The sequence below is a fragment of the Tachypleus tridentatus genome, chromosome 1, assembly GCF_004210375.1.
Source record: "Tachypleus tridentatus isolate NWPU-2018 chromosome 1, ASM421037v1, whole genome shotgun sequence".
NCBI classification, from domain to species: domain Eukaryota; kingdom Metazoa; phylum Arthropoda; class Merostomata; order Xiphosura; family Limulidae; genus Tachypleus; species Tachypleus tridentatus.
Genome location: NC_134825.1, coordinates 96745445 through 96773240, shown reverse-complemented (window position 1 = coordinate 96773240; position 27796 = coordinate 96745445). Strand labels below are relative to the sequence as shown.

Below are 27796 nucleotides of genomic sequence, written 5' to 3'. Positions count from 1 at the left end.
AATTAGAGGTGTTTCATATTAATGTCATGAATTAATACTAATCTTAGTTTCAATACATTTTGTGATTCAGTAAAATGAAAGTGTTGAAAACTGATCATTACTCTCTTAGAAAAAAAAATTAGTTTAATATATGAAAAATATGCATATTGCATTCATTTATTAAGGATGCATTTACATGAAAACGTCAATTAATTACAGTTACTTGTACTTAGCAAGTGTTGAAAATACAAAACACAAATTAGTTACTTTCCTCAAACACGATTATGTTTAAAGCACAAATTTACATTACAGTAACATATTGTGTTGTCAGCAAAAATTATCAACTATAGGCGATATTAATAATTCAAAATTAAAACATGGTGTAACGTACCTCTTCCACAACTTGTTTTGAAACTTCAGCTTCACAGACCACTGACTTTCCTCTACTCAGAATCCTAGAAAGTAATCAAAACTTGGTTAAACTTTGAATTACACTTTGACAAAACCGTATTATGTTTCTTACTGTCGAGATTTTGCCTAGCTTTTCTATTTTTGTCAAATCATGTACATTTTTATCAAATTAAATGAGTAAATTAGAATAAATTACTCCAACCCTTTACAAGCGCTAATGTTTAATGGAAATACCTTAAAATAAATTTAATTCTTTTTAACTATTTATTTATTTTCTCTTTAGCGTTTATTAAGGATGCATTTACATGAAAACGTCAATTAATTACTATTATTTTAATATTTTTTTCATTTCAACAAATTAAAACTCAGTCTTGCATATTAATTCCAAGATTGGTGTTGAGAAAATAAAATCAAGGTAATTATAATTCTAAGAGACTGAATTTCACTTGATGCCATTGAAACCATTCATATATAAAAATTGGTCTTTGTGGTAGTACTTAGACCAAATAGGATTAGGACGGTTTTACGACTGAACTTCAAGAAAATAAGCAATAAACAGTTATTGAAACTTTAGTAGTCTGTGTAAACAATATCCACTACACCTATGGAAATGCTTACTGGAATATGTTTTTTCGAGATAATACCACGTGCTTGTTGTTAAATTCATACAGTGAGTTTTGAGTAAAGGAAGCTACTCCAAAAGCCATCAAACTTAATAAAAGACAACCATTTATAAGAGAATCGTCGTAATGATAAAAGGGCACCAAAATATTAATAATTTACGTTTTTAACATACTAATTCCTGTTTTATTCATTGAATTGCAATGATTATTAGCATGAAGCTTACTAAAAATATATTGCAAAATTCTATAGGTTATTTTATAAAGATTCGGAACTCTTGAATTAAATTTATTAGAATAAAGAAAAAATGTTTCGTGACAATAAAATATTTATTTTATAGAAAGTAAATTATTTAAAACCTTATCTAAAGAAAATTTAAATTATGATTTCAAAATATAGTTTATTCAATTTTATTTAAGACAAGGTGGATGTTAGGATGACTTTATTCTATTGGGTTGAGGAATAATTCGTGAGCGTTTTTTCAAGTTAAAAAAATATATTCATAAATGAAACGCTTTCGCAAAGTATTTCATGTCATTTGGTAGATAATTTTTTGCTCTAATAGATGGTGTGTTTGATTTTCATTTGTCTTTAATTTTTGCTTTCATTTTCAGCTCATTAAATGGAATGTCAAGTGGACAAAATCGAGCATTTTCGACACCATCTGCTTTTCGCATTTAATTTCTTGCAATTTCGTTTAAAACAATGCATACTTTATACCTAGGTATTACATGAAATAAAGTATCATAATAAATGTTTTGGGTGTAATGTGTTCATGCATTGAAGTATTGTATAGTCTTGCATGTAATGCTTGAATGAAATTATTTAAAAACGCTCACGAATTATTCCTCAACCTAATATCACATTTTTATAACTGAAACAACAGCATTATTTTATTTCAACAATTCAATAGTATGCAATGTTAAGATACAAATTTATGTACAAGGTAAAAGACTAATTCACTGTTATGCAGTCCTTCAACGGGTCGGTCTCAAGTTATTCACTTACAATATTAAAATCCAAGTCTTGATTCACCGTGGTGGACAGAGCGTCGATAATTGCTTTATTGGTGGCTCAGTTGTAAGTTTGTGGGTTTGCAACGCAAACACTTGGGTTTTGATACCCGTTGTTGACAAAATGTAACGTTTTCCTTTACAACAAACAAACTTTTAGAAAACTTTTAGTTTAAGTGAAAATTAGGGAAAATTTCGTCAAACTATTTTTTATACTTAAAATACTGTGTGTATGTGTTTTATAGCAAGGCCACATCGGACTATCTGCTGTGTTCAGTGAGAAAAATCGAACCTCTGATTCTGTTGTTGTGAATCTGTAGATTTACAGCTGTCCCTCTGGGAAATAAACATTCTTGAAATTGTAATTCGAATTCAACTCTTGATTTCCTGTAAATATTGTCAACTGAACAAGTATCATCGACTATTTTCCCAAACGGAAAGCATAGACAAGAATAGTTTTAAATTAAAGAACGTGTTAAAATAGAATATAATGAAATAAAAAGTATTAAACCGTACAAAAGTTCTGGGAATCTAATTTTATATTAATTTATAAAAAGACAAAAACGAATATTACCTACCAGTTTACTGCAGAAGACTTCTTGTCGGAACAAAAGTTTCCACTGAGACTTAAGATCTCTAGATCAGAAAAGGTTTCCTGAAGTGTTTTCAGTGCTCGTTCAGTACCCTGTTAATTCACAGATCACCAGGACAAATACTTTTATACACTTATGTCTGATTTTAATTACTTGAATATTAGAGTGAAGAAAATTCAATTTTATAAAACGATATCAGATGGCATCAAAATAATATCATAAATCAGTGAACTTTTGACATTAACGTTAACACTAATATCGGTAGTTAGAACGCTATTTGACCAACGAAAATTGCTAGGATAGGGGTGACATCATATGATTTATTGTTAAGTAATCAGCACCAGTGGACACGTATCAGTGCTCGGTCAATGCCTTGCTCATTTACAGATCAACAGGACAAACACTTCTTTTGACTTGTGGGATTGACGGCTCATGAAAGTTTAGAGATCATCGAATTACAAAGAAATATAAAGAGGAAGCTGAATCTCTAATAAACTTAATACATTTCACTGGGTATCTAACATGGAATGATAGAAGTTAATCAGTGATCGGCAGATCTAACCAGAGCATTGCTATCATTAACCAAATGCACTGCAAAAATGAAACAATTTTAACTCGATATTTACTCAGATATTGTGAAACCTGGTATTATTTATTATTTGCAAGTATCACTATTAAGAACTGTTAAAATTAAAGATCAGGATAGAGAAATCATCACCGAAACATTTACAAATCCTCATTACAGACCCGTTTTATAAGAAAAGTTTTTAAATATTAGTCGATCCATTCCATTTAAGCAAAGGAGAACAATCACAACACCTGTTTTTCGCCATCTGGAAAATGATGAGCAAAACAAGGACATCATATCTTGGCTTTAAATGTCAAAGAGACTGAGTTTTCTAGGAGGAAGAAGAAATAGAAAGTTCCTAAGTTCAGAATCACTAAAACTAAGATATGAAGAACTTAGACTTCCGAACTTTTACGTTATGAAAAGTCCTACAGTGGACATGGTCTGAGCTAGACTTTTCTTTCTGTTCCATACAAAATATTATCCCATCTTATTGTGAACTGAAGTAGGCTAAAAATATGATTATTCTATGCATAAAAATTTGAAATAATAATCGAAACAAAACAGTAGCAATCATGTGTAAGAAGACAACACGGTATTAACATATTTTAGTAGACTGGCGCATATATTTTCCATTGGTGAACTTGATCAGCATCATGTTGAGACAAGATAAAGGAACTGTCTCGTAGAACATGATGTAGTTAAAACTCTTTCTGACCTTTGGTCAGATTTGCACACACACAGATGTTTTGAACATGCTATAATAGGAAGCCACTGACAGAATTGAATGACAACAGTCTTAGAATTAGAATTCAGCTAATCTAAATCCAAAACACGCGTGTCTATTTTAGAGTTCGATGTTAAAAAACATCATTTGATTTAATGAGCCTGAGAAACCAAATATTTATTTGTATCCTCTTGTGTTATAAATAATGTTGATTATCTTAAATAACATTACCTTTTTTACTGTGGATACAATATATTAATTATAAAGATAAAATATTTTGCCAAAAACTTCTTGATCGTTATGCCAAAAATACGTAAAACACTAAACAATGTGCCTGTGCCACTCAAATATTCAAATATTTGAATTGAGATTAAAACTATAATGTTGGTGAAGTAATTATATGATGCAACATGGCCTTAGTTAACACGCTTTATAGTGGCAGACATCATCCACTGGTAAATTAGTACTGTAACTATTGGTACTTAAAGTACAATGAATCTTGTGAGGTATTTTTATCGACAAATACAAAGTTAGAAATTTTGTGAAGTTTACAGTATTGAAGTTTTTCGATAATCTGAAAATCGACATTTATAATACTAAAAATTAAACGGCAAACTTGCGACGTAACTGTCGTCAATACTTTGACAGACGATCACACAATCACAAAAATACAACAACTGTTCTGGTGACATTAGAATGTTCGTTAATTGAAATTAGAACGATAACAATTTGAGAACAGTATTAAATGGAAAAAGACTAATGTATCGTTATTTTTTTATGATAAATGAAAAAAATTAACTTCAGGTCCAAAATTGATTCATATACGAACCGTTAACCTTTGTTAAGTAGACTGGAATTGGACTATGGATATTTATGTAATATGGTATCTATGATATAGTATAATTGCTGAAAGTAATTAATTCATTTTATTCGGGATGACCAGAAACCCATTTATTTTGTTAACCTGAAGAAGACCTAAGAAGGTGGAAACGTTGTTCTCTGCTATATTTTGGTAAAAGTGTTAACACCCACACCTTATCTCTCCTTTTGGGCAATGCAAAGAGTTTCAAATACTTACTAATTGTACCTAGTTCTCGCCTTTCCATTAGATGCTTTTTCTTTTTTTCCATATAGTGTAGAGTTTACATTAAAAATACTAGGGTCTACTCATCCTGCGCTTCGAAAGATAACCCTAAAGTTTCCCTGAGCAAATCATTATTAAGTAGGTTTATCGTATCTGCTGTCTCATACTATTGTTAGTATAGGAAGTTTTATTATGTGTATTTCACCATTTTCTGTTATCTTTGTTTCATACTACGCGCAAAAGACCGTTCTGATTTCCTCGGTGGAACACTTCTTTATGAGTCGTTTGATCTAGTTCCCAACTAATACCTTGCCAGTTCCATAGCAATAATCTGTTTAGTTTAAGTCTATGGATTTAATATTATATACACAGAGGTAAATTTTATTGGCTACATCAAAAAATGATCAACAAATAAAGCTGGGATTTCTCGAGTCTGAATACAGATATAGTCAGGTTCTGATACTGTGAATCTTCCATGTTAATATCAGACCAAGTTTAAGGTTTGGAATACTGAGTTTGCCTCTTTAATATCATTCGGGCATGAAAATAAAGCTGAATGCATTCAAATATATCTTTTCTATCTCTTGATGAGAGAAAAGTCCAAGTTACTTAGAATTGAATCCAAGTATGAATACATCCCTTGTACTACCACTATAAAATTTTAAGCCAAAGGCATATCAATCCTATACGTTCTAACTAAGTTTTGGTGTTTTTTTAATTAAATGATGATAATACGAGATCTAACTAGCTGTTGAATAGGTATTCCCTTGCATAATTTAACCTAAGGAAATTATTTCCTCGGTAATCTTTATGGTTCCATTCTGTTTGTGTGTGATGTTTCACATACAAGTTCTAAAATATCCTAGTGTCTTGTTTTTTATAATATTAGGCTTTTGTTTAAGTAGAGTGAAGTAATGTGGGGGATTAGTAACTATTAGGTTTGTGTGGTATTGAGAAAATAACTGATTCAATTCATTTCTTATGTCTTGTCTTTTTCATTCGGCATGAGAAAAGGTTGGCATGGATTTCACATTATCATAGACACATTAAATAGAAAAGAATATAGGTAACTTACAACATTTAAGAACAGCCCATTGAATTGGGTTGTGGAAGAGGAACAATTAAAGAAATCTGTTTTTAAAAACCTACCTTGGAAAGCATGTTCATTCCCATAGCATCACCAGTAACAGCAATGAAACGAATAAAGAGATAGCGCCCAGCAATTTTAACTTGTAACTTCTTAAGCCGAGCAAATCTAAATGGGAAAACACATTTATTTAATAATCTACGTACCTATGGTTGCTTTAGGTTAAAAAGAGGAGGGGAGAATTTGAAACCAGTGGGACCCCAAATGCAAGAGGATTTATTATGGTGTGTATCACTTGATACTATGAAGCGTGGTGTACTTATTTTGCTTCCAAAAAGAGGAGATATTTATAGCTTCTGAACTGTAACTATAAGATTTTGTCTAAAATGTTAGCAACTAGATTGTCTCGGGTTATAGGTAGTCATTTTAAACTACCAGATTGGGTATTTTCCTTGTAGGGACGAAGTTAGTGTATGCCTCAGTTTAAAGTTATTCATGGACTATTTCGACTAAACACAACGGGAAGAGATACTGCCCGATATTGATCAAGTGATGGTTGATTGAATGATTATTTGGAATTAAGCACAAAGCTACGCAATGCTCTGTCCAGTTCTAGCAGTGCTTGTCGGCAAACACTTTGAAGAGCATCAAATGATGACTTTTAATTGTGTTGAATATAGTGACTTGTTATTGTTGTTTAAGAGATGTGGGTTTGGGATAACACCTTCAGATGGATTGCTGTCTGTTATTCTGAAGTTTCTAGTGTTTCAAAATATAATGGATATTTTACTAACTTTATTAGCATTACTCGAGGGGTGACCTCTGTTGGCTTTGTTGATCATTGTTTGTGTGGAACCTTTTTATGACATTATCATTCAACATAATGATATTTCTGGTTTTCCATTACCTTTAGGTATATTAACTCAGTTACACAAATGTGTTAACTTTATGGTATTCTGGTAAATTATGATAAGAGTAAGGTTTTTGGTATACAGTTTCATCTTGATTATGTTGTGATGTATCTTAAAAACTGGCATATTAACAATCTAGTTTCAAAGATTTAATGCTTTTGTGAAATCCGTTATCATATCTTCTTGTTTTATTACATATAATCTTTTTATGTTTCTATGGAATATTAGTGTTCACAGTGTTCGTTGTGAGGTGCTAATTAAACCAATTCTCAAGGGTGGGCTTAATTTTGTATATATTAGGCTTCATAAATATACTTATAGACTGAAAACTTACTAATTGTACCTAGTTATCGCCTTTCCATTATATGCTTTTTCTCGTTTTCCATATAGTGTAGTTTACATTGAAAATACTAGGGTCTACTCATCCTTGGTGACTGAAGGGTCTACAGGGATATTTACTGTGAGAGAAGTTGCAATAATATTTTATGTGAGCATATACTGTCTTGTTGTTTGACAAATTTCTCATTAGTCTTCTGGGTAGTTTGTTATCATATGGTAACTTTTATCTCTCCTTATATTGCTGAGATTTATTAAGGGTGGAAACTTTTTCAGGTAGGTTTCATCGTCTGTGAACTGACAATATTTTTGATATTTTAGAACAACCTTTACTTCTCAATCCTAATCTTGTGAATAATTGTGAGGAGACGTTTTTTTCTTCCAAATTTGTTGCTGCGGGAATCACTCGACTTCGACATTTACTTTATGGAGGTACACCTCGTTTTCTCCTGGAATAAGCTGTTATTGAGTTGGTTTCCTCTAATAATATTAGGCTACCTAAGGAGTTTGTTACTAAACGTTTCCGTCAACTTTATTCCGCGTTACCCTCAGGCTGGATTACCCTTATATCTGGATTACCTTCAGGTGTCTGTTCTCCCACGAATGGTTTGTATTTGACATATATTGTTGGTTTGGATTTTACTTTATTTCCGAGTGTTTATTTGAGGAGGATATTTTGTGCATTGCAGAATAACCTTCATCCTCACGTACCACATCAGTTTTGAAGAGAGACTGTATCTGATACTGATTGGTCGTCTTTCTAGAATAGCTGTTTTGATTCATTTGTCAGTCATCAGTATTGTAATTTAGACTATCTTCTTTAGTATCATATGGTAACTACATGTTAAATTATTTCACTTGTTCAAACATCCGACAGGGTTATGTTCCTCATGTATTTGCACTATAGCTCATCTGTTTTTTCAGTGTTATAATGTACAGGATTTCTGGGATTTGAAGTTTATTTCGTTGGAGACAGTTTGGGTTGTCTTTTATTGGATAAAGAGAAACAGACGGGAGTTTTGGTTGGTTATTTACCTTGTTTGAGTTTACATCGTAACAAGCGTTCCACTTTTGTACGTGTTTGTCAAAATGTATGGTATATTCTGTACGTGCTAAGATTTTGACATGGTGGTGTTCGAGCACATTTTGCACATTTTTAAAGCGCTTAAAAATAAGATCTATTTTGATTTCCTGTCATATTTTTATAATATTTACACTGATCATGGCGATTTGGTGAGTGAGAGGTCTAACAGGGATATTTAATGTGAGAGAAGTTACAGTAATATTTCATGTGAGTATTTACTCTCTTGTTATTTGACAAATTTCTCATTAGTATTCTTCCGGGTAGTTTGTTATAATCTGAATATTGTAATTAGTTGTGCATTTTATTGTTATATAAAAGTATTAACATATTTTGATCTAAGATTATTACTTATTTATTTTTATACTTCCATTATGAAGTTAGATTAATGAAGAAAAAACTTCTGCGGACTTAACAACTCTACAAAACTGCTTTAGATGCACAAATAGCTTTTGTGTAGCTTTGTGCTAAAATTCAAACAAATAGAAAGAAACTTTAACTTTTGATATCAGTTTTACCGATGTAGTTTTTATTCCAATAATCATGTAATTTACACAGTGTACTTTTGATAGTCATAATAGTTATATATTGTTTAGTAATTAAATTATTCAAACTCTACATATAGCACGTTGCGCTAGCTATAGGGTTTAACATTATATTTTGCTATAACGTAGCTAATTTATGTAACCTCGAAATGGACTATTTCGTATTACTTTCCTAGTACAACATTCAGACTGCATGTTTATAACGTATATTTGACTAATTATTGTGAAATACAGCCATCATGTTACTCTCAAATTGATAAAGTTTTTATGTTCATTTTACAAAAACTTAATTATGAAATTAAGTAGGTATTTCAGCTTTTCTAATACAACAAATTAAGTACCAACATTTATCCTTTATAGTCATTATCAGTTTCTAGAAAAAGTCACTAAATTGCTAAAAATATAGTGAACGTAACTCAATTTCCTGGAATTTTGATCTTTGAATTTGTTTCTACTATCAGTGTCAATTATTAAATACTCATCGAAAAAATAGTTTTCTTTTATCCAGTCAGACAAAACTTTGTCTTACTGACCTCCAACTGGTTAAAAGGTTATCAATTGGAAAAGAATGTTTAACGAGACTATAAGACATCTCAGAGCAGTGGTTTGTTTTCAAGTCTTCTAAATTTCCTACAACAATCTTAAATTAATTTTCCCACCACTTTATTCAATAAACATTTACGAATACAGATTATAATCAGCTGTGTTAAATGGTGTTTAAACTTTGCCTTGAGCTAGTTTATAATTAAAGTTGTTCTAGTTACATAGCGAGGTAATGAAAGGATGAAAACTACACTGTTTCAAATTAAACTAGAACAAAAGAAGGAAAATCACATGAGAAACATAAAAGATGATTCCTTTTTAACAAGTATGAAGCTATGCTTTGGGAAGGGCATAAAAATTATAAAACAAAAATCGACAAAAGCGTTGCTTACAGGTTAGGAGCTTGGTACAAATATTTTGAACATTTTATTCATTTTTCTTTGCAAGTTACCCTAAATGTATATTTAACAATGTGCTCACTAGTCTGAAAATAGTTAGAACTCCTTCTAAAATTTTACATTCCTGTGAAGGTTGTTTTATTCTATATTACAGCTCAAATTTGGAGACAAGAAGCTGTATTAATAACTTTTTTATTCTTTTCAGTAACTGTTTAATCGAAAAATATTAAACTCATTCCATCTTCATATTATTTTTAAATATTATACAAATATCCTGATGATGAGTCTCATCATATAAACATATTTTAAAGATGTACAAAAGATAGCTTTGAATAAGTAAAATATTTACTATTTAACTGAACATTAAAAAGAATAAATTAACATCATTACATAAATTTAAATAGTTATAGCGGTTCTAGGAAAGTAACCTACCGGCTCGTAGAGTCAAAAGCAGTTTTCAAATTTTCGAAGTTCTCCTTTTTTTGTAACCATTTCATTACAGCTCTAATGAATGAACAAGAATTACAAAAAAAATGTGATATAAAATAGTAATAAATTGTAATCACCATAATGATATATATATAACGTTTGGAAGCCATGTGTTGTTCATAATAATTAATTAATGTACATTGTGTTGTATTCACCAATTTCCAGTGATAGTTAAAATGTTGAAAATTTCTAGATCGGTTAGTTTAACGGAAGAAACAAGAAAATAACATTCATCTGCTGTAAAAGCAAAGGCTGGAATAAAAATTTCTCTTGCTTCCACGTAGTAATAAAGACTGGGAGCGCTATTCTTTAAATCTAGTCTAAGTTCGAACAGAAGACGAAATAAACCATAAATCAAGCCATGTAAATTTTCCAGATGTAGATTAATATAACCCAATATATCTTTCAGACACTATTTTCCTCTGAAGAATCCTCAAAAAGTGTTTAATGATTGATTTTCTTTTTAGAATAAAAACAAGAACATCATGTAAATTAAGATATTTAATACTTAATCAAAACAAATGTTGTACATGATTAAAATTGTTTCATAAAAATATTTCAATGATTAGAAAACAACAAGTTATAATAAATAAAACTATAAAAGTGCGTTAATCTACAATTGTTTTTAATAAAGAATTTTTATCTAATGTAATTTTCAAATATTTATCAATATCTCAAGTTTAATAACACTTGTACTTACGCAGCTTGACATGCTGTTCGAAGTCGAACAACTGGCGCCCTAGTCATACCATTAGACACAACACTACTACTAACCCCACCAGATAACTGTTGAACAGAGAAAAAAGCTAATGAGCTAGGTTAAAACAACAAACAAAAACATGGTTTATTATATCGTGACAAAAATAATCTTCAAAATATATTAAAAATTAATCTCTATGATTTTCATTTAAGTTCGTTTGTTTTTCGAGAAAGAATTCATATTTAACAATTAACATTTTGCACATATTTAATAAATCCTACTATATACAACATTTCACAAAATTAAATAAGATCAAGCCGTTAAAATTAGAATAGTAAAATTAGCAACTGTTATTTCAATACGTACTTTGATATTTTTTGGCAACTTCTTAGCTAACAGGACAGTTCAAATGAAAAACAAATGTGTTTATTTACTCAAAGAGTAACTTAGTCAAACCAGGTAATAAAAAAAAATCAACTTCAGCTAATTGTTACTTTCAACATTACCTTGGGATCTTCTATGCTTTTAAGCGAGTTTAGTGATCATAAGCTAAAATTTTCTTAACTTTATTTACACATAAACAAAAGTTAGTCTTATATTTGAATACCATTCCAATGTAACTTTGGTCCTTTTTCAATTTTTTTGGAGTGCCAAGGGTATCTTCGTTAGCCATCCTTACTTTGAAATGATAGATTCTAAAGAAGTTAATTACTCAACAGCATTTATTACCGACTGTGGAGCACAAAGTTTTGCCGGAAGGGTACACAAATCTTACACCCTAGGATCCACATTCCGGCACGCAAACCATTACAAGAAGTTCGGCCCGAAACTCCAAAAAGAAAGAAACGTAGCAATCAGTACACCTATTGATAAAACGTACTCACTAAACCTAAACGACACTGAATTTCCAACTGGCATGCAGATATTCACTGTTTATGAATAATATTTGGGATCACATACCATAGAAACTATATCATGGGATGATTATATAAATAGAAAAGTTAAAAAAGAAGCCGATCCATTCAAAGACAAAGTGTTCGTTCGATTTTGTTAATTGCTGTTATAAACTTTCCAGAAATTTCAAGAAAACGATTACGCAAAAGTACTTCATGCCAATAAGAAGGCTAAATAGGTGGAATTCCAGTCGAAAACAGTGTGAATATTTAAGTCTGTAAATCAGATATTTTTATTTTAAAAAAAGATTTGCATCACTTGTTAATTTTTTGTATGTGTATGAAAATTTTCAAATACAATGATTTTGATTTATAAGATAGACTTTTCTAGCTTAAAAATATACACGTTAAAATGACACATACTAAGATTGCTCTACAGCCTCTGTTAGCGCTAGCAACTAAGCATCCTTCCGTCGTTGCCATTGGAACTTGGTAGTGTTTTCCATCTAATACTAGAGGACCAGCAACCCCAACTGGAATAGGCATATACCCAACTACATTTTCGCAACATGCTCCCATAACCTGAAATAGTACAAAATAGGTTAATCTTAATGTGTATGTTGTTATTAATCGAATATACTGATGTAAACAAATTTAAATGAGAAGATTCTGTCCTTGATATTATGAAAAGGAAAATGAAGCCTTCTGTAAAATTAAATGGTTAAATATATAGATTAAAAGTGTTTTGTAGCAGAGGTACATCCTAATCTTCTGCCTCATTTTTCTTACTTTCAAGGTAACGATCACATTGGTGGTGATTACCTTTTTGTTTCCTTTCGCCTTTTTGATAATTCTACTCGCTTTTCCCTACCCTTAACTTTTCTAATTCCAAATGGGATGCTTTTAACTCGATTCTGTCTAATACTCCCTTCTATGTTCTTCCCTTAATCCTGGTCCCCAATTCCTAGACGATCTTGTTCGTAAATTTACTAAATCTATTACTGATGCTCTCCATTCTGTAACTTCCTCTCAGGCCCGTACTCTGCCGTTATACCATTGGACCTTAACACATGAGATCCATAGTCATATTATTGAAAGACGTCGTCTACGTAAACTTTTTATCTCCACACGCAATCAACATCTTAAAACATTAATCAATCAATCAAATAATACCATTAAACAAATAATAAAAGAACAACAATTAATTAGTTGGGAAAACTTCTGCGCCTCAATAGACAATTCTCGCAACCACCGTAAAGAATTCTGGAAGAAATTTAAATTTGTTTCTAAAACATCACTAAACCTTAACTCTCATAATTTAGTATATAACAACCAAGCGGCCCCTACTGACAAAGATAAATGCACCATTTTTGCTGAAGTCCTCAAGAAATCCTTCACTACATCTAACCTTCCCACTTCTGACAGCACTCACTTCCTCAAAATAAATAATTTCATATCCTAACATCACGAATTATTAACTCCCAACTTTAGTTCAGAGAGAAGATGGCATAAATAAATGCGCCATTAAACATCTACTCTTAAACTGTCTAAATCATCTACTTTCAATTTATAATTATTCCTTTTAGTATGGCTGTCATCCTAATTATTGGAAAACAGTCACCATAACTGTCATCCCGAAGTCTTCATCTTACTTGTCTGATCCTTTTAACTACAGACCTATTAACCTTATCAACACCCTAGGCAAATTATTAGAGAAAATTATAACTAATAGACTTATTTTCTTCGCTGAGACTATTTGCCTGCTATCAGATATTCAGAACGCCCCCAGCGAAAACGTCAAACTGCTGACCACCTCGTTAGACATATTCCAAGCCTTTAACCGGAACCATGTAACCGTGGGCGTATTTCTTGATGTCAGGCGAGCCTTTGATTCTGTGTGGCATAACGCTCTTCTTTATAAGCTATTTTTCATGAACATTCCGTATACCTTTATCTGTTGGATAGCTAGCGTTTTAAATAACCATTTCGCCAGAGTTAAAGTTAATAATGAACTCTCTCACTTGTTTCCCTTATTAGCGGGAGTCCCCCAAAGGTCCGTGCTCAGCCCTTTATTATATATTCTCTTTGTAAATGACATTCCTTTCTCTGCCTTTACTACCATCAACGCCATCACGCATTGATGCGACAAATGACGGGAAGCACTAAATCCTCACAAATCTCAAGCCATTTTATTTTATAAATGCTTTAAAAAGAAAAAGAAAAGAACGCCCAAGGTGCAAATTAAAATTCATGATACTGTGATTCCCTTCTCCAAATCTATTAAATTTCTAGGTATCCATTTTAATTCTAATCTTACCTGGTCAACCCATATTAACCTACCAATCAACGCTTCTCCTTCCTTCGAGGGATCAGCGGTATAAACAAAGGTTGTACCCCTCACACCATTATGTTTATATACAAAATATACATTAGCCCCCTGTTTGAGTATGGTTGCATGCTATTCTGTAACATGCCCGACTCTCTCTTTAAAAAATTACAATCATTACAATACACGGTGATCAAGACTGCCTTCTGTTTGCCATGCTACACTCTTCATTGTTACCTAGATAAAATATACGACATACCACCTACTAAAACACGTTTATGTCAACTAGCCACTAAATTTTATAAAAAAGCAGTAAACCGTAACTCGCTTTCAGCCCAGTTCACCGATTCATCAGCTACCTCATCTTTTTGGCAAACGCACATTTCTCCCATTGATTCACTCAATCCTATTTACTAGTGTCTTCTATCTCGATTTAGTATTGATTATTATGTCTAATTATCTTTTTTGTTTACAGCTCAGGCACTAACCAGATATATTTTTCGGCATCTGGTTAGTGAAAGTGGGTTTTTCTCGAGGTACTCCTGTTTTCCTCCCACAGCTAAATTACTGGGTATAAGGATTTATAGATCCCTACTCTCTTGTTGTTGTTTCTTTAAGTCAATGTTTAACCTCCCGCGGATCACCAACGGACCTTTGCTACCAGCTTACAGCATAATCTCGTGAACTTTAAATCTTGTAGGTTAAACTCTTAATCACTAGCCTAGTTAAATTTAACTTCGCGTGTAGGGCGAAGAGAAGGTCTTTTCTGAGCGCCCTCGATTGCTTTGCATCTCTTTTTGAGATGCTAAGTATTAAATCGAAATACCTGCCACGATTTTTAGTTTAGTTTAATAGAGGTGCAACAATAAAAAGAATGAAAAATAAAACTGTTTAAAACAGATTTAAAAATATAATCATAACAAACTTTAAATGAAACAATTCGAGCTTTTTAAACAATCATTATGGTAAGGATAAAACGCAAAGATATAAGTACATTTTAATAATTTAAATCCTCTCTTTCAACTTTCTTAGATTAGTTAAATAAAGGAAACTAAGATTACTCTTAATTTGGATGTTTATTTTCCAGATTAAATTTTTTTCATTACTATAATACCGTTTAACGCTCTGTATTGTAAAAAATATATAAATCTCTAACCTACATGGCTTCTGTACACTCCTTCTAACTCAGTAATGTTACATATATATATATATATTTGCTTTCTTACCTCCATTATAATTTAATAATGCATATTTGTTTGTTTGTTTGGTCAATCATCACTCAGCATTAGATAAGTGAGGCGCTTATATATATATTTATACATATATTCATATGGATTAGCAGCTTCTAGTCTGTTTTTGTGGTAAAACGGTTGTTTAAGATGTTATTTCAGTGTCTGTTTTACGTATAAATTTTGATTATTAAATGTCATCCTATGTCTGAGAATCATTGCAAATGTTAGGAAATTATAACAGATACTTGTTTGGAAAGTATTCTGCTTACTTCAGTAAATTCTCACCATAAGAATAAGAAGTTGATGAAACACGTATCAACAAATATTACTAATAAACAAAATGGCATAAAGATCAGAGAAAGTCTTTTTTATCATACCAGAGAATAATCATAATTTTTGTAGGGTAGGCTTCTCAATTGATCATAACAGTTAGAAACTTTAGTTACAAATCGACGGCGGATTGCTACACCTCTTTCAGGATTGTCGAGAAGAGACTCTAGTTTGTAGGCAGCAATGTATTCATTCTCTAATAACAAGAGTATTTCTTCGTCACTCAGTTTTTCCGATCCTTCCTAATTGAAATGTACAAATTATTTTCTTTAAGATACAATAAACACAGATTTCATATTTAAAATAATTTTATCACCACCTTTTTCAAAATAACTTTATCAACACTTTTTTGTTGTTGTTTTTTGTCAATGATTATACTAAAAATTGAATGACTTCAATGTGTTTATTCCTTAGTTTAAATTGGAACTATAAGCAAAACTACACATACATACTTCTTTACACTGAATATCAACATACGTAAACATATGTTGATTTTTAGCGTTAAGAACAAGTTTCACAACATTAAGTAACCTTTCAACAGAAAGTTGTAATAACTATCAGATGTCTGTTTTACACCAGGAGGAACTTTATAAAGCAAATTTTGGAGCAAAAGTTTGAGAAAGGATGTAACCTTAGCAGAACTTGTTAGTGGTTTAGAGCTCAGAGAAATATCTAAATAATTGTTTACCCTATACAGATATTCATATGGGTTAGCAGTTTCTGGTCTGTTTTTTGTGGTAAAACGGATTTTTATCTAATCGATACCACAGATTGTCTGACATACTTTTCGAATAGTAAAATACCTTCCCTAGCGGTCATTGTTGAGGACAGATTTCATGAGGTTATGATCTTACTCATGTTTCTTGTATTATTATTACTTGCTATGTCAAGATGTTTTAAAGGTCATGTTTCTTATATTATTATTACTAGCTGTGTTAAGGTTTTCTTAATACTGTGTTTCTCGTATTATTATTACTAGTTATGTTAAGGTTTTCTTAATGCTGTGTTCCTTGTATTATTATTACTAGCTATAATAAGTAGGTGAAAAAGTCATAAAGCCTACAAGTACTGGCTTTACTTTCTACATTGTTTCTGAGACAAAATAGTTTTAAAAATTTAACCGGAACAGTAAATACTGAAAAGCGTAAATGACAAAGAAAGCCGATAAAAGGCAATTGTATTGCATCAGGTGCTTTGTGTCAGTTTTTTATTGTTACACGCAGGAAGACCTTATTAATTCTTGTGGTGGGGCAGGAAAACTACTTGTTTAGATTAGAAAAGAGAACCTTACTGAAACTCGAGATGTATCAATTGTTTTATTGATAAACAAGTTTCCAATGACATATAGTAAGTGGAGAAGACGTGCATGCAGACCTAGCAAACACTGAGTCTGACCAGTATTGGTCAAAACCTCAGAATTTGCATAAGATGAGCTATGTTCCTGCTGCAGTTGTTTTTAAAAATCATTCTCTGATATTTTTCATCCTCTGTACAAATTAATATAAAACCAAACAAGTTTTGCTGTAATATTGGGTATAAACATTTAATAGAAACTCTCTAAGGAATTTGGTGAGAGGAAAATTTAAGAAAAACAAATAGTATTTTTTTTAATCCAACAGTTTGTTTTTGTTTGAATTTCTCGCTAGCCGTCCCTAATTCAGTAGTATAAGACTAGAAGGAAGGCAACTAGTCATCATCACTCACCGCCAATTCTTGGGTGGTGATGACTAGCTCTTTTACCAACAAACGGAAGAACATGTTTGTTGTGATGGGGATTCGATCCCGCGACCCGGGCCACCATATCTTTGTAATGCTGATCCTTCCATCACTTTCAAAATGTTTGTTTGATTTGTTTTGAATTTCACGCAAAGCTACACCTTTGTTTTGAATAGATGTGAGCGCTTATCTGAAATTAACCTGAAACTTTATTTCATACAGAAACCTACTTTTTTAGGAAATTGTTAACTTCAGATAGATATTCACCTCTCTAAACAGCATCTCACCTTTCTTCCCCACTTCCAGCGTATTTCTTTTCCCTCATCAAGAATGAAGATTTGTTCAAATGCTAATGCTCATGTGAATTACTGTGTATTAAAGATGTATTGTGAATGGCTATAGTTTGAGAATGATTATATCTTATCTGTTGTAGTATAAGTTAATGAGTGAAGGGGTGGGAGTTTCATTCAAAGCTTGCGGAGAGTAAAAAAAAATCAACATGATAGCTATTCCTTGTGCAAAAAGATGAGAATCTCTTATGTATATTTCAGGCAAAAAAATGTTCTACCACTGTAAGATATTTTGATAAAAACTTGTTTTTCTTTAAATATCGCGCAAAGCTACAAGAGGGCTATCTGCCCCTAATTTAGCAGTGTGACACTATAGGGAAGGCGACTAATCATCACCACACACCACCAACTTTTGGGCTACTCTTTTACCAACTAAGAGTGGGATTGACCGTCACATTATAACGTCCTCACGGCTGAAAAGGTGAGTATGTTTGTTGCGAAGGGGATGCGAACCCACGACCCTCAGATTACAAGTTGCACGCCTTAACCCACCTGGCCATGCCGGGCCTGCAACTAGGAACGCACAACTTTAGTGTTGTTTAGGAGAAAACATTTAGAGAAAAACTTTATCATGCTTATGATATAATAATAATACAAGGACAAAAAGGGCGAGCATGTTTGGTGCGACGGGGATTCGAAACCGCCACCCTCTACTTACGAGTCGAAGCCTTAACCCACATCACCATGCCGGGCCTGTTTTAAGCATTTAATTTATTATTGTACTTTGTAGATTAATGAATAATATTGTTTATTGTAAAAAGTTAATTTATAGCTTTGTGCTTAACTTTAAAAAATGAAAATTGTTTAACTCTTAGCTGAGCATAAATTTAGTCACTAAAGACATTTGTTATATATAAAGAATTAAAAGTAGCTCAAAGAGCATTTAAAAAAATATATAATGTAGCGAAGAGTTACAACACTCTGTTCCTCTTTAAACCTCACCTTATTTATTGTTTTTCTTTCTTTTTGTGGCTTTTACTGTTTTGTTAAAATGTCATTCATGTGTGTAATGGATTCAAAAACATTGATTTAAATAGGTTGGAATGGATGAGTTCGCATTCAAATGTATATAATTTAAAGATTTTAGAAATAGCCGTACTGTGAACCTAAAATCGAATATATCTACAAAGCTGCTCAGCAACAGTACCAAGAAATATCCAATTAAAACAGACATACAAATACTTCTACTCATTGCACAGAAAAATAAGTCAGAATAGAACAGTTTCAAAAGTATTTCATTTTGATGAAATACAAATAATGTAAACAGTTTTTAATGATGGTGTTTTTCAAAACTCTAACGATCAAACTTAACTGTGTTAAAGGGTTTGAATCTCAAGAAAATCTACAAGGAAATAGATAAATTGAAATTTGCCGACTGCATGAGTTCTCAGTCCCCTAATTCGGTTCTTACTGGAAGCACATTCAACAACAATTACTGCTGTAAATTTTTCTAAATAAATCTATACCTGCTAAAATAATGAGAAGCATCCTCTTCCTATAACATGATGCCGCTACCACCATTCTTCAGAATAAGGATGGTGTTAATTGGATGATGCGCTGTACTAGATATAACGCTTTGAATTTAGACATAAAAATTCAATTTTGTCTCGTCTGAACACAAAATCTTTTGTCACGTATCTGAAGTATCATTTACCTGCTTTTTTTTTCATACGAAATTAAGGTGATTCTTTTCATTATTGGCTACTTGCCTACCACTTGCCCATTCACACGCCAGCTTTCAGTGGAAACCGTCATATTGCAAATCTTTCAAAATCGTTGTTGGCTTCACAGTAATATCCCTGATAAGCTATCCCTTGCCTTAGTTTCGAGTAGATTGTGTATATTCTAAATATAAGGTCCTATTTGAAATTTTCATTATTACATTATTTAAATTTTCTATGGTATTCCTGACTGAGGCAAAAAATGAAAAGAGCATTTTACATGTTGATTAATAAATACATGGTTTGTTAGATTTCTAATTAAGGACAGATTTCACGAGGTTTTGATCTTACATTGACTGGTTACGTACCATGGAATTCAATAATTCAAAGCACTTCTTGACTGGTCGAGGTTTCCTTGATAGGCTTATCATGATGTCATCTTCTGCTGGAATATTCTCATTGATAATTGTTTGGACTTCTTTGTCTAAAAAGTGCTTCTCTTCGTCGTCGTCACCCACAGTAAAAGAAACAGAAGTAACAGAAAATGGGGAGGCTGGAACACTGACAATTGATGGTACACCATGCGAAGTTGACATACAGTTTTGGAAATGCAAGCTAGCTGGTTAGATATATATATAAAGTTATAATAATAGTAATTAATTATGAAAGTTAATCATCTTATTTACAAATAAGTTCTTAAATTACAGTTATTCTTCTTGAAACTTAGAATAGTAAATAAAGAAGTATTGAAACGATTATATTTTCAAGTTACGAACTTTGTGTTTTGATATAGATGCACACTTGAAGTTACATTTTCCTTGCAATAAATACAAGCTATGTCAAGATGTTTCAAAGGTCGTGTTCCTTGTATTATTATTACTAGCTATGGTAAGGTTTGTGTTTTGCTATAATTTATTAGGAATTATCAAATTTCGATGGTAAAGAACGTAAAACAAAATAAATAACCAAAAAGTTCATAAATTTCAATATAAATTCCACTATGTTTTATCAGACTTAGTTCTAAAAAATAGTATTCTCCTAGCTCAATAATATTTTACTAAATCTAGCAATACTCAGCAAACAATAATTGAGTTCCTAATTTGTAACAAGTTGTTGATTTGATTTTTTATTTTTGGACATCATAAGTAAGCATTTAATATGAATCAATTATATTCAACATACTGTGTGACACATAAAAATCAATATTTAGGATTTTTTAATTTGTAAATTAATAAAATTCAAATGTATAATACTAAAATTTTAATTATAATCTATGTAAATCTATTAATGTGACCTGTTTTAGTAGAGTCAAAATCAGTACCTCATAATTTTAATAAATTTGCTGTTATCTATTACTTAAAAGAGACCACAACTTACATTTTATTAATAAAATGTTTAATCATAAATCTTTGAGGACTAAATTTTCTTGCACACATGTCGACAACGATAATAAGCATATTATATACAATATTGTCCTCACACAAATACGATGATTTTCTTATATTGAGATTATATGGACAGAGTCCACATACATTAAAATATTCGTCTTTCTTTTTTCAATCAATCGATGGACTAACGTAAATACAGACTCAATGGTCACCATATTTATTAAACAGATCCAGACTGATAATATACAATTGTTTTTTTTCTGAACGATCAGGTAGCAAACACACCTCCAAACTTCTTTTATTCTACGGTATTGTATTTCTCAATATTTGTTGGAACATGTGAGTTAGCATACAATTATTATGTGAGGTCCATTCAGTTATCATATGTATTTTGATCTATTAAGTCTGCCTCCACATAATCTCATGTCCAAGAAAGTTCAATCCTTAAAGATTTAGGAAAAAAAGTGTCGTTATTCTGCAACAATTATTAAGCATATTTATTATGGAGTAAAATTTTAGTTATCATATCATTCCAACAAAGGATAACAGCAGATTTTTTAAAATATCCTAAGGCCAGTAAGATTGTCGTTAAAATATAGTTTTGATGTAGTTAAATCTAGACACATCGTAAAACTCGTCTAAGATAAAACTGTAAAATATTATGTGTAAAATGAAATATTTTGTCCAGGTACAATGAATCCACTCCATTCTTAAAGTGGTTTATAAAGCTAGAAACTGAATTTTGATACCTGTGGTGGGCAGAGCACAGATAGCTCATCGTTGAGTTTTGCACTTACCTACAAAAAAATCATTATATGTATATTTGTAAAAAGGATATATACAAATTCTTACCAATGAAAGTATTGTTTCAGTGTATTTAGATCACCTTAAGCATCTTGTCTGTCATAAACAATAAATTCATATACAGTAAAAAGCTGTATTTTTTCATGAAAGGTTAATAGTAAAATTCTGCTGAAGTTGTGATTTGGCACAGTTGATATAGTAGAAGTTACTAATGTAATTAAGAATTATCTCTTGCGTTGAGAAGGTATAATATTTCCAGCGAAAGTTTCAACCCTGTGATTTTTTTAAAATCACAGTGTCATTTGGCCATTTAGTATGTGGCTGGTATTGTCATTGTTGGCAAGATGTTACATCTATTTTATAGCATCAAGTTTTCGTCATTACCAAGATACATTTTGATCCTTTCCAAACCCAGAGTAAAATGTATCTAATGGAGATGATAATAAATTTGATTCATGAATTGATAGTGTAAAGATCATGTAATATTTTCGATTTATTTTTAGTTGAAAGATTATGTCATGGAGTTGATTGTCTCATACACAATGAGGGCAACTGTTGATAGTACGAAACCATGTGTGCTATTTTATTTACCTTGCCTATAATGACTGAGTCCGGCAGTTCGAGGTAATACGTCATTCATATTGTTTGTGTTTGTCATCTCCAAGCAATTCGATTGTGATTGGGACATAACGTCAGTTGCTGAAAAGAACTTCTCCAACTCTTCCTTATTTTCAAAAAATATATACTTCACGGCGAGAGCAGAAGCTAGAACAAGCGTAAATAGCTGTTCAGAGTTAACAGGAGACCAACTGTGAACGAAATGTTTAATTAAGAAAAAATCTTACTAAAATAAAATTAATAACATATCAAATGTTCAACTTGGTACCTATATATATATATATGAATTTCATCAATTATTTATTATACTTAAATGCATAATAAAATACAAAATATTCAGATTAGTTAAACAACCTTTAGTGTAAATTACTGCAGATCAAGAAGATATTATTATCATAATTAAGATACATACCTATTGTTTTCAATAACTCATCAAACTGAAGATCACAAAAAATCTAACAAAAGTAATTAACACGGTGCAAAAATATCTCGATAAATATATTTAGAGATACACAAATAGTTATTTCGATCTATGTATGTTTTTATAAATATTTCCAATGTTGTTGTGCTTTGTTAGATAGATAGATCTGAATACATGTTTAAAAACATTCATGTCTTTTCTCTGTTTGGTTAGATATAAAGATAGATATGTGTATATGTTGTTTATAAATATTTCTACTGTTGTTCTGCTTGGCTAAACGAACAGACAGATATGTGTATATGTTTGTAAATGTTTTCATTGTTGATTTTCTTGCATGTTTATAAATAATCTTCACTTCATGTTAAAAATTTTTGCGAAGCAAGTAACGAATATTCTCTAATAAATGTCACAAAAGGGCCCATACATCTGTCTATCATTGATCTGCTTTGTTAGAAAGATATATTTATGTAAACGTTTATAAATATTTCTATCGATGATCTACTTGATTACATACACAGATTTAATCTGTGTCAAAGCTCGTAAATGTTATCATCTTTGGTATGTTTGGTTAAACTGATAGAAAGATTTATATACATGTTTATAAATATTTCTGTCGTTGCTGTGCTTGGTTTTGAACTCATATCTTAAGGTGCTGTTTGAATTTGAATTCATAGTATTGAAAATGTATTAATTAATTATTTTCGCCCAGCAAATGTAACATGCAGGTTTTATGCTTTATTAATAGACATCCAGTTCGAGTTTTTAGAAAAACAAATTAACTTTACTTGGACTAGAAAATAAAACCTATATGAACGAAGATAATCTCGTGAAACTGGATTCAAATGCGGTTGAAAGAAAAGCAAGATCTAATATGTTATAAGTGAATAACATATTCGTATTAAAAATAAATATTTTACATCTTGTGCTTTAGCTCTAACACCGTAATTTACAAAGTAAAGTAAAATTCACCTATAAAATAACTTCTCTAAAATGGAGTTATTATCTAGAAAACTACGGTCAGAAAGCCAATGGTCATTTTTTCTATCACGATGTTCAATACCAGGATCTTCTGCTACCATTTCGAGCCAGTAACTGCCAGAGTGAACTAGAAGAAGACCAGCTGACTGAAGAATTTAGATAAAAAATATATAACTATTCCTGGTTCCTATAGCGACATGGAAATTAAAATGATTTTTCGTGTATTAACATTCAAAAAACCCTTTAATCTAAATAGATTGTTATTATTTCTTTTAAACATTTTTACTACAACAGCAACAATGAAAGTTTAGTTTAATTTTTTCAGTCGAATGAAAAGATACACAACAATAATGGCAAATTCGATTCTGAAGTATTTTTTTATAAAACAAACATTTCAAGTATTCCTTTTAATTTTTATTATTCTCCCTGTAATTTTAAAGCTTTTAATCATTATCTTCATGTATAATATCTACAAAACCAGAAGGATATCCAATTTTTTTAAATTAAAAACTTGAAAGTAAGAAAAATATTTTCACCAAGGTAGCCCTGTTCAACTGATAAAATGACAATATAATACTTTAAACGTTTTATACAAAGAGCTTGTATGGAATATTCCAAATCAGTGCTAGTAAACAATAATTGAATTAGTTTGTGTTTAAAAAACTGATTGTAGGTCGCAGCATATTTCAGGTATAAAAATCAATTTAGATATCCTAATGTTTCACAAGGTTTTATTGGATCGAACAACAGAGGGTTCTAAATTGTTTAAGGAGGATGTGCAAGTATAAAGGTAGAAACAAAATAAATTATTTTGCAAAACAACTTAAAGACTATTTATTAATATAAAAAGTATATCTTTATCAAATCATAACAATATCAATGTTTAGGATATGATGAAATTAATTACTGTTATAAATGTACTGAAAATAAAATACTATTATTTTTGATATGCAAATCAGTAAGTCACATAACAACCAATTCCGATATAAAGTCTCTCTATAGTTGTTTGGGTATATAAATTTTCTATACCCGAGAGGGTCAGGTACACTAGACCTCTTCCTCCTTCTTTTTCATTGTTAGAGTGAACTTGTTAGTATATTTAAAGTTAATACATGAGGGCCAGAGTGATGAACATTACTCAGGCCCTTTTCAGGGCAATGTCCATGAATATTGTACTTTCAGATTATCTAAGTCTACATCATAGGTGGCCTGTTTTTATTGCTATTTTTATTGATTTTTAATAAACTTAATTTTAACTTAATTATCTAATGTATAGATTAATCAGGGAGAGGTGTTTAGGATTCTCTTCATCATATATCTAATACCTGTCTAGTTTGCATAACAGCTTATTTATTCTCCAATTTTTATCGAAATATTTTATTGTACTATGTAGAAGTTTATCTGGTACTGTTCGTGTATTAGAGTATTTATGCATAAACTTTGAGGAGGTGGTTTTGGGTTATCTATATGCTGTCGTGATCAATGTATTTTGTAATGATTGTAGTTTGGTTTGCAGTTGTTTTTTTACTTACGTTAATCCATGCAGGAGTTGCATAGTCTACTACAGGTCTTATATATGTTTTGTATATTTTAAGGGCGTTTTCAGGTGTTGTTCCATAATTTTTACCAGTTATACTCCTTGCATAGTTTATTCTTTGCCAAATTTAATTTTTTATGTTATTTACATGTTTTGTCCAGGTAAATTTAGAATCGCATGTTAGTCCTAAAAATTTTGCAGATGTAGCAGTCTGGAGAAGCGCTCCGTTCGTGTATATCTGCAGTTGTACTTTTTGATGTTTTGTTGATTTAAAAATATCACTAATTGTGTCTTAGCTGTGTTTATTTTGATTCTGTATTTTTGGTAGTATTCACTTATTCTGTTTATTTGTGGTTCTATGTTAGTGGCTGCTATTTCTGGTGTTGGGGCACTTTTCCAAATTGCTACATCATCAGCAAACTGTGGCACCTATCCATGGTTTGGGTTTTTAATTGACATGTTACTCATATACATGATGAAGAGAATAAGACTAACCACCCCTCCTTGAGGGACGCCAGGTTCTGGAGTGAAGAACTCCGAGAAAGTTCCTTCTACGTTTATTCTACATTTTCAATTTTCCAAAAAGTTAGATAACCAGCAAATAATTCCTCGTGGTAGTCCAATTTCATACATACGGAACCGAAGACCATTGTGCCATACAGTGTCGAATGCTTTCTCGATATCGAGGAAGCAAGCGACAGTGCATTCCTTTTTATTAAAGCTATTTATTATCGTTTCTGTTAATCCAACTAAATTATCTGTCGTTTGTCTAAATTTTCTAAATCCGTTTTATTCCGCAGGTAATTTTGAAGTAATCTCCAAAAATATAGAGAGTCTATTACTTATTATTCGTTCAAGAATTTTACCTACACAACTGGTCGATAACTATTTGGCTTATTAGCTGGTTTATCTTCTTTGTCGAACATTAAACTGGGATGCATCCAGAGTAGAAAGATAAATTAAAGATAGCTAATAGATGGTCAAATAATTTTGGAGTGCCTTTCTTGAGGCCGTCATTTGTATGCCATCATTTCTTGGTGATTTGTTTTTTGAATTCTTGATTGCTTGTTTGAGTTCACTTAGTGTGACTATTTTGGAGACGAATAGAGTATTATGGTCTTAAGTGTCATTGGTGTTATTGGTAATAATATTGATTGGAAAATACGGTTTGTATAATTCTACGTTATTTATTACATAGATGTTTACTTTGTTGTAGAAATAGTTGTTCATGTCTGAGTCATTATGTGTTTTGAATGTGTTTTGTAGTTGATGTCTGAAGACTTCTATTTTTAATTTATTGGTGCTCGCTAGGGTGTTGTTATGTTCCAGTGTTTGGTATTTTCTTGTAGTGGCCTAATTTGTAAAAATTTTAGATGCAGCCAAAACTTTCTAGAAGATTGTTTGTTTGTTTTGAATTTCGCGCAAAGCTATACGAGAGATAACGGCGCTCGCCGTCCCTAATTTAGCAGTATAAGACTAGTCATCACCACCCACAGCCAACTCTTGGGCTACTGTTTTACCAACGAATGGTGGGATTGATCGTCACACTATAACGCCTCCACGGCTGAGAAGGCGAACATGTTTGTTGTGACAGGGATTCGAACCCGCGACCCTCAGATTACGAGTCGAACACTTTAACCCACGTTGTTTATATCTAGTCCAATGCAACCATAGACTGATCGCCTCTGAGAAAGGTATGAATAGCTCTTCATATACTGTTATAATTTATCTCGGACGGCTTTCAGACTTATTATATTATGTATGTCACGTAATACGATTTAAAATAGCCGGAAATTTGAATTTGAATTTAAAAGTTAATTAACAAGCGTTAATCACGATAGATTCCAAGACTTATACCAGTTTACCAATAACAATAACTGTCTTTTAACGTGACGGTTTTATATACTTATTACGTGACTCTCTCGAACGTTCAACAATGTTTTAAAACATGCTAGCGTTTTCGTAAAACAAGTATTATTTAATTTTAGTCTCGAAAATCTTCTACAAATTTAAAGAAGTAGTAAATCTTAGGCAATACACATTCAATAATATGTATCATATGCATATGAACAAACGTGGGTATTAAAATAAATGTATGCTCAAATTCCACTTTTAGAATTTTTAAGGAGGCAATAGCTATTTTATTTAATAGTTTCGGAAAGTAAAGGAATATGAACCACCGTGGAACACCAGCAGCATCCTGAAAGAAACTTGTAAAAAGTTATAGCACAACAACAAATACAAAAAAGTATGGCGTTTTCTAACGAATAACTAATGCAGCACTATGCGTTATAATAAAAAAGGATGTCCATCTGAAATAGGAACATAAGTTGCTTCTATGATATATTCAGCAGCTGAATGACGAAATAGGTATTTATGTAGCGCTCAAAGATTTATGTGCATCAGAACTGCTAAAATGAACGCTGAAAAACTATCATCCTCACACACCAAACGAA

The 27796-nt window shown here is 31.4% G+C and overlaps 1 protein-coding gene across 16 annotated transcripts in view; it reads right to left on the bottom strand.

The window, feature by feature from the left end:
* Positions 1-27796, bottom strand: part of LOC143256419 (3-hydroxy-3-methylglutaryl-coenzyme A reductase-like) — a 51841-nt gene that overhangs the window by 8613 nt on the left and 15432 nt on the right. For 15 of the 16 annotated variants that reach the window (XM_076513655.1, XM_076513687.1, XM_076513638.1 and 12 more), the window contains 10 exons: positions 23795-23949; positions 22378-22595; positions 19963-20213; positions 15915-16109; positions 12403-12561; positions 11087-11172; positions 10330-10401; positions 6146-6251; positions 2603-2709; positions 371-434 (listed from right to left, as the gene is read on the bottom strand). In XM_076513655.1, coding sequence (XP_076369770.1) covers positions 371-434; positions 2603-2709; positions 6146-6251; positions 10330-10401; positions 11087-11172; positions 12403-12561; positions 15915-16109; positions 19963-20213; positions 22378-22595; positions 23795-23949 — 1413 coding nt within the window. The remainder of the gene's footprint in view (positions 1-370; positions 435-2602; positions 2710-6145; positions 6252-10329; positions 10402-11086; positions 11173-12402; positions 12562-15914; positions 16110-19962; positions 20214-22377; positions 22596-23794; positions 23950-27796) is intronic. The other variant, XM_076513677.1, reaches the window with a different exon arrangement.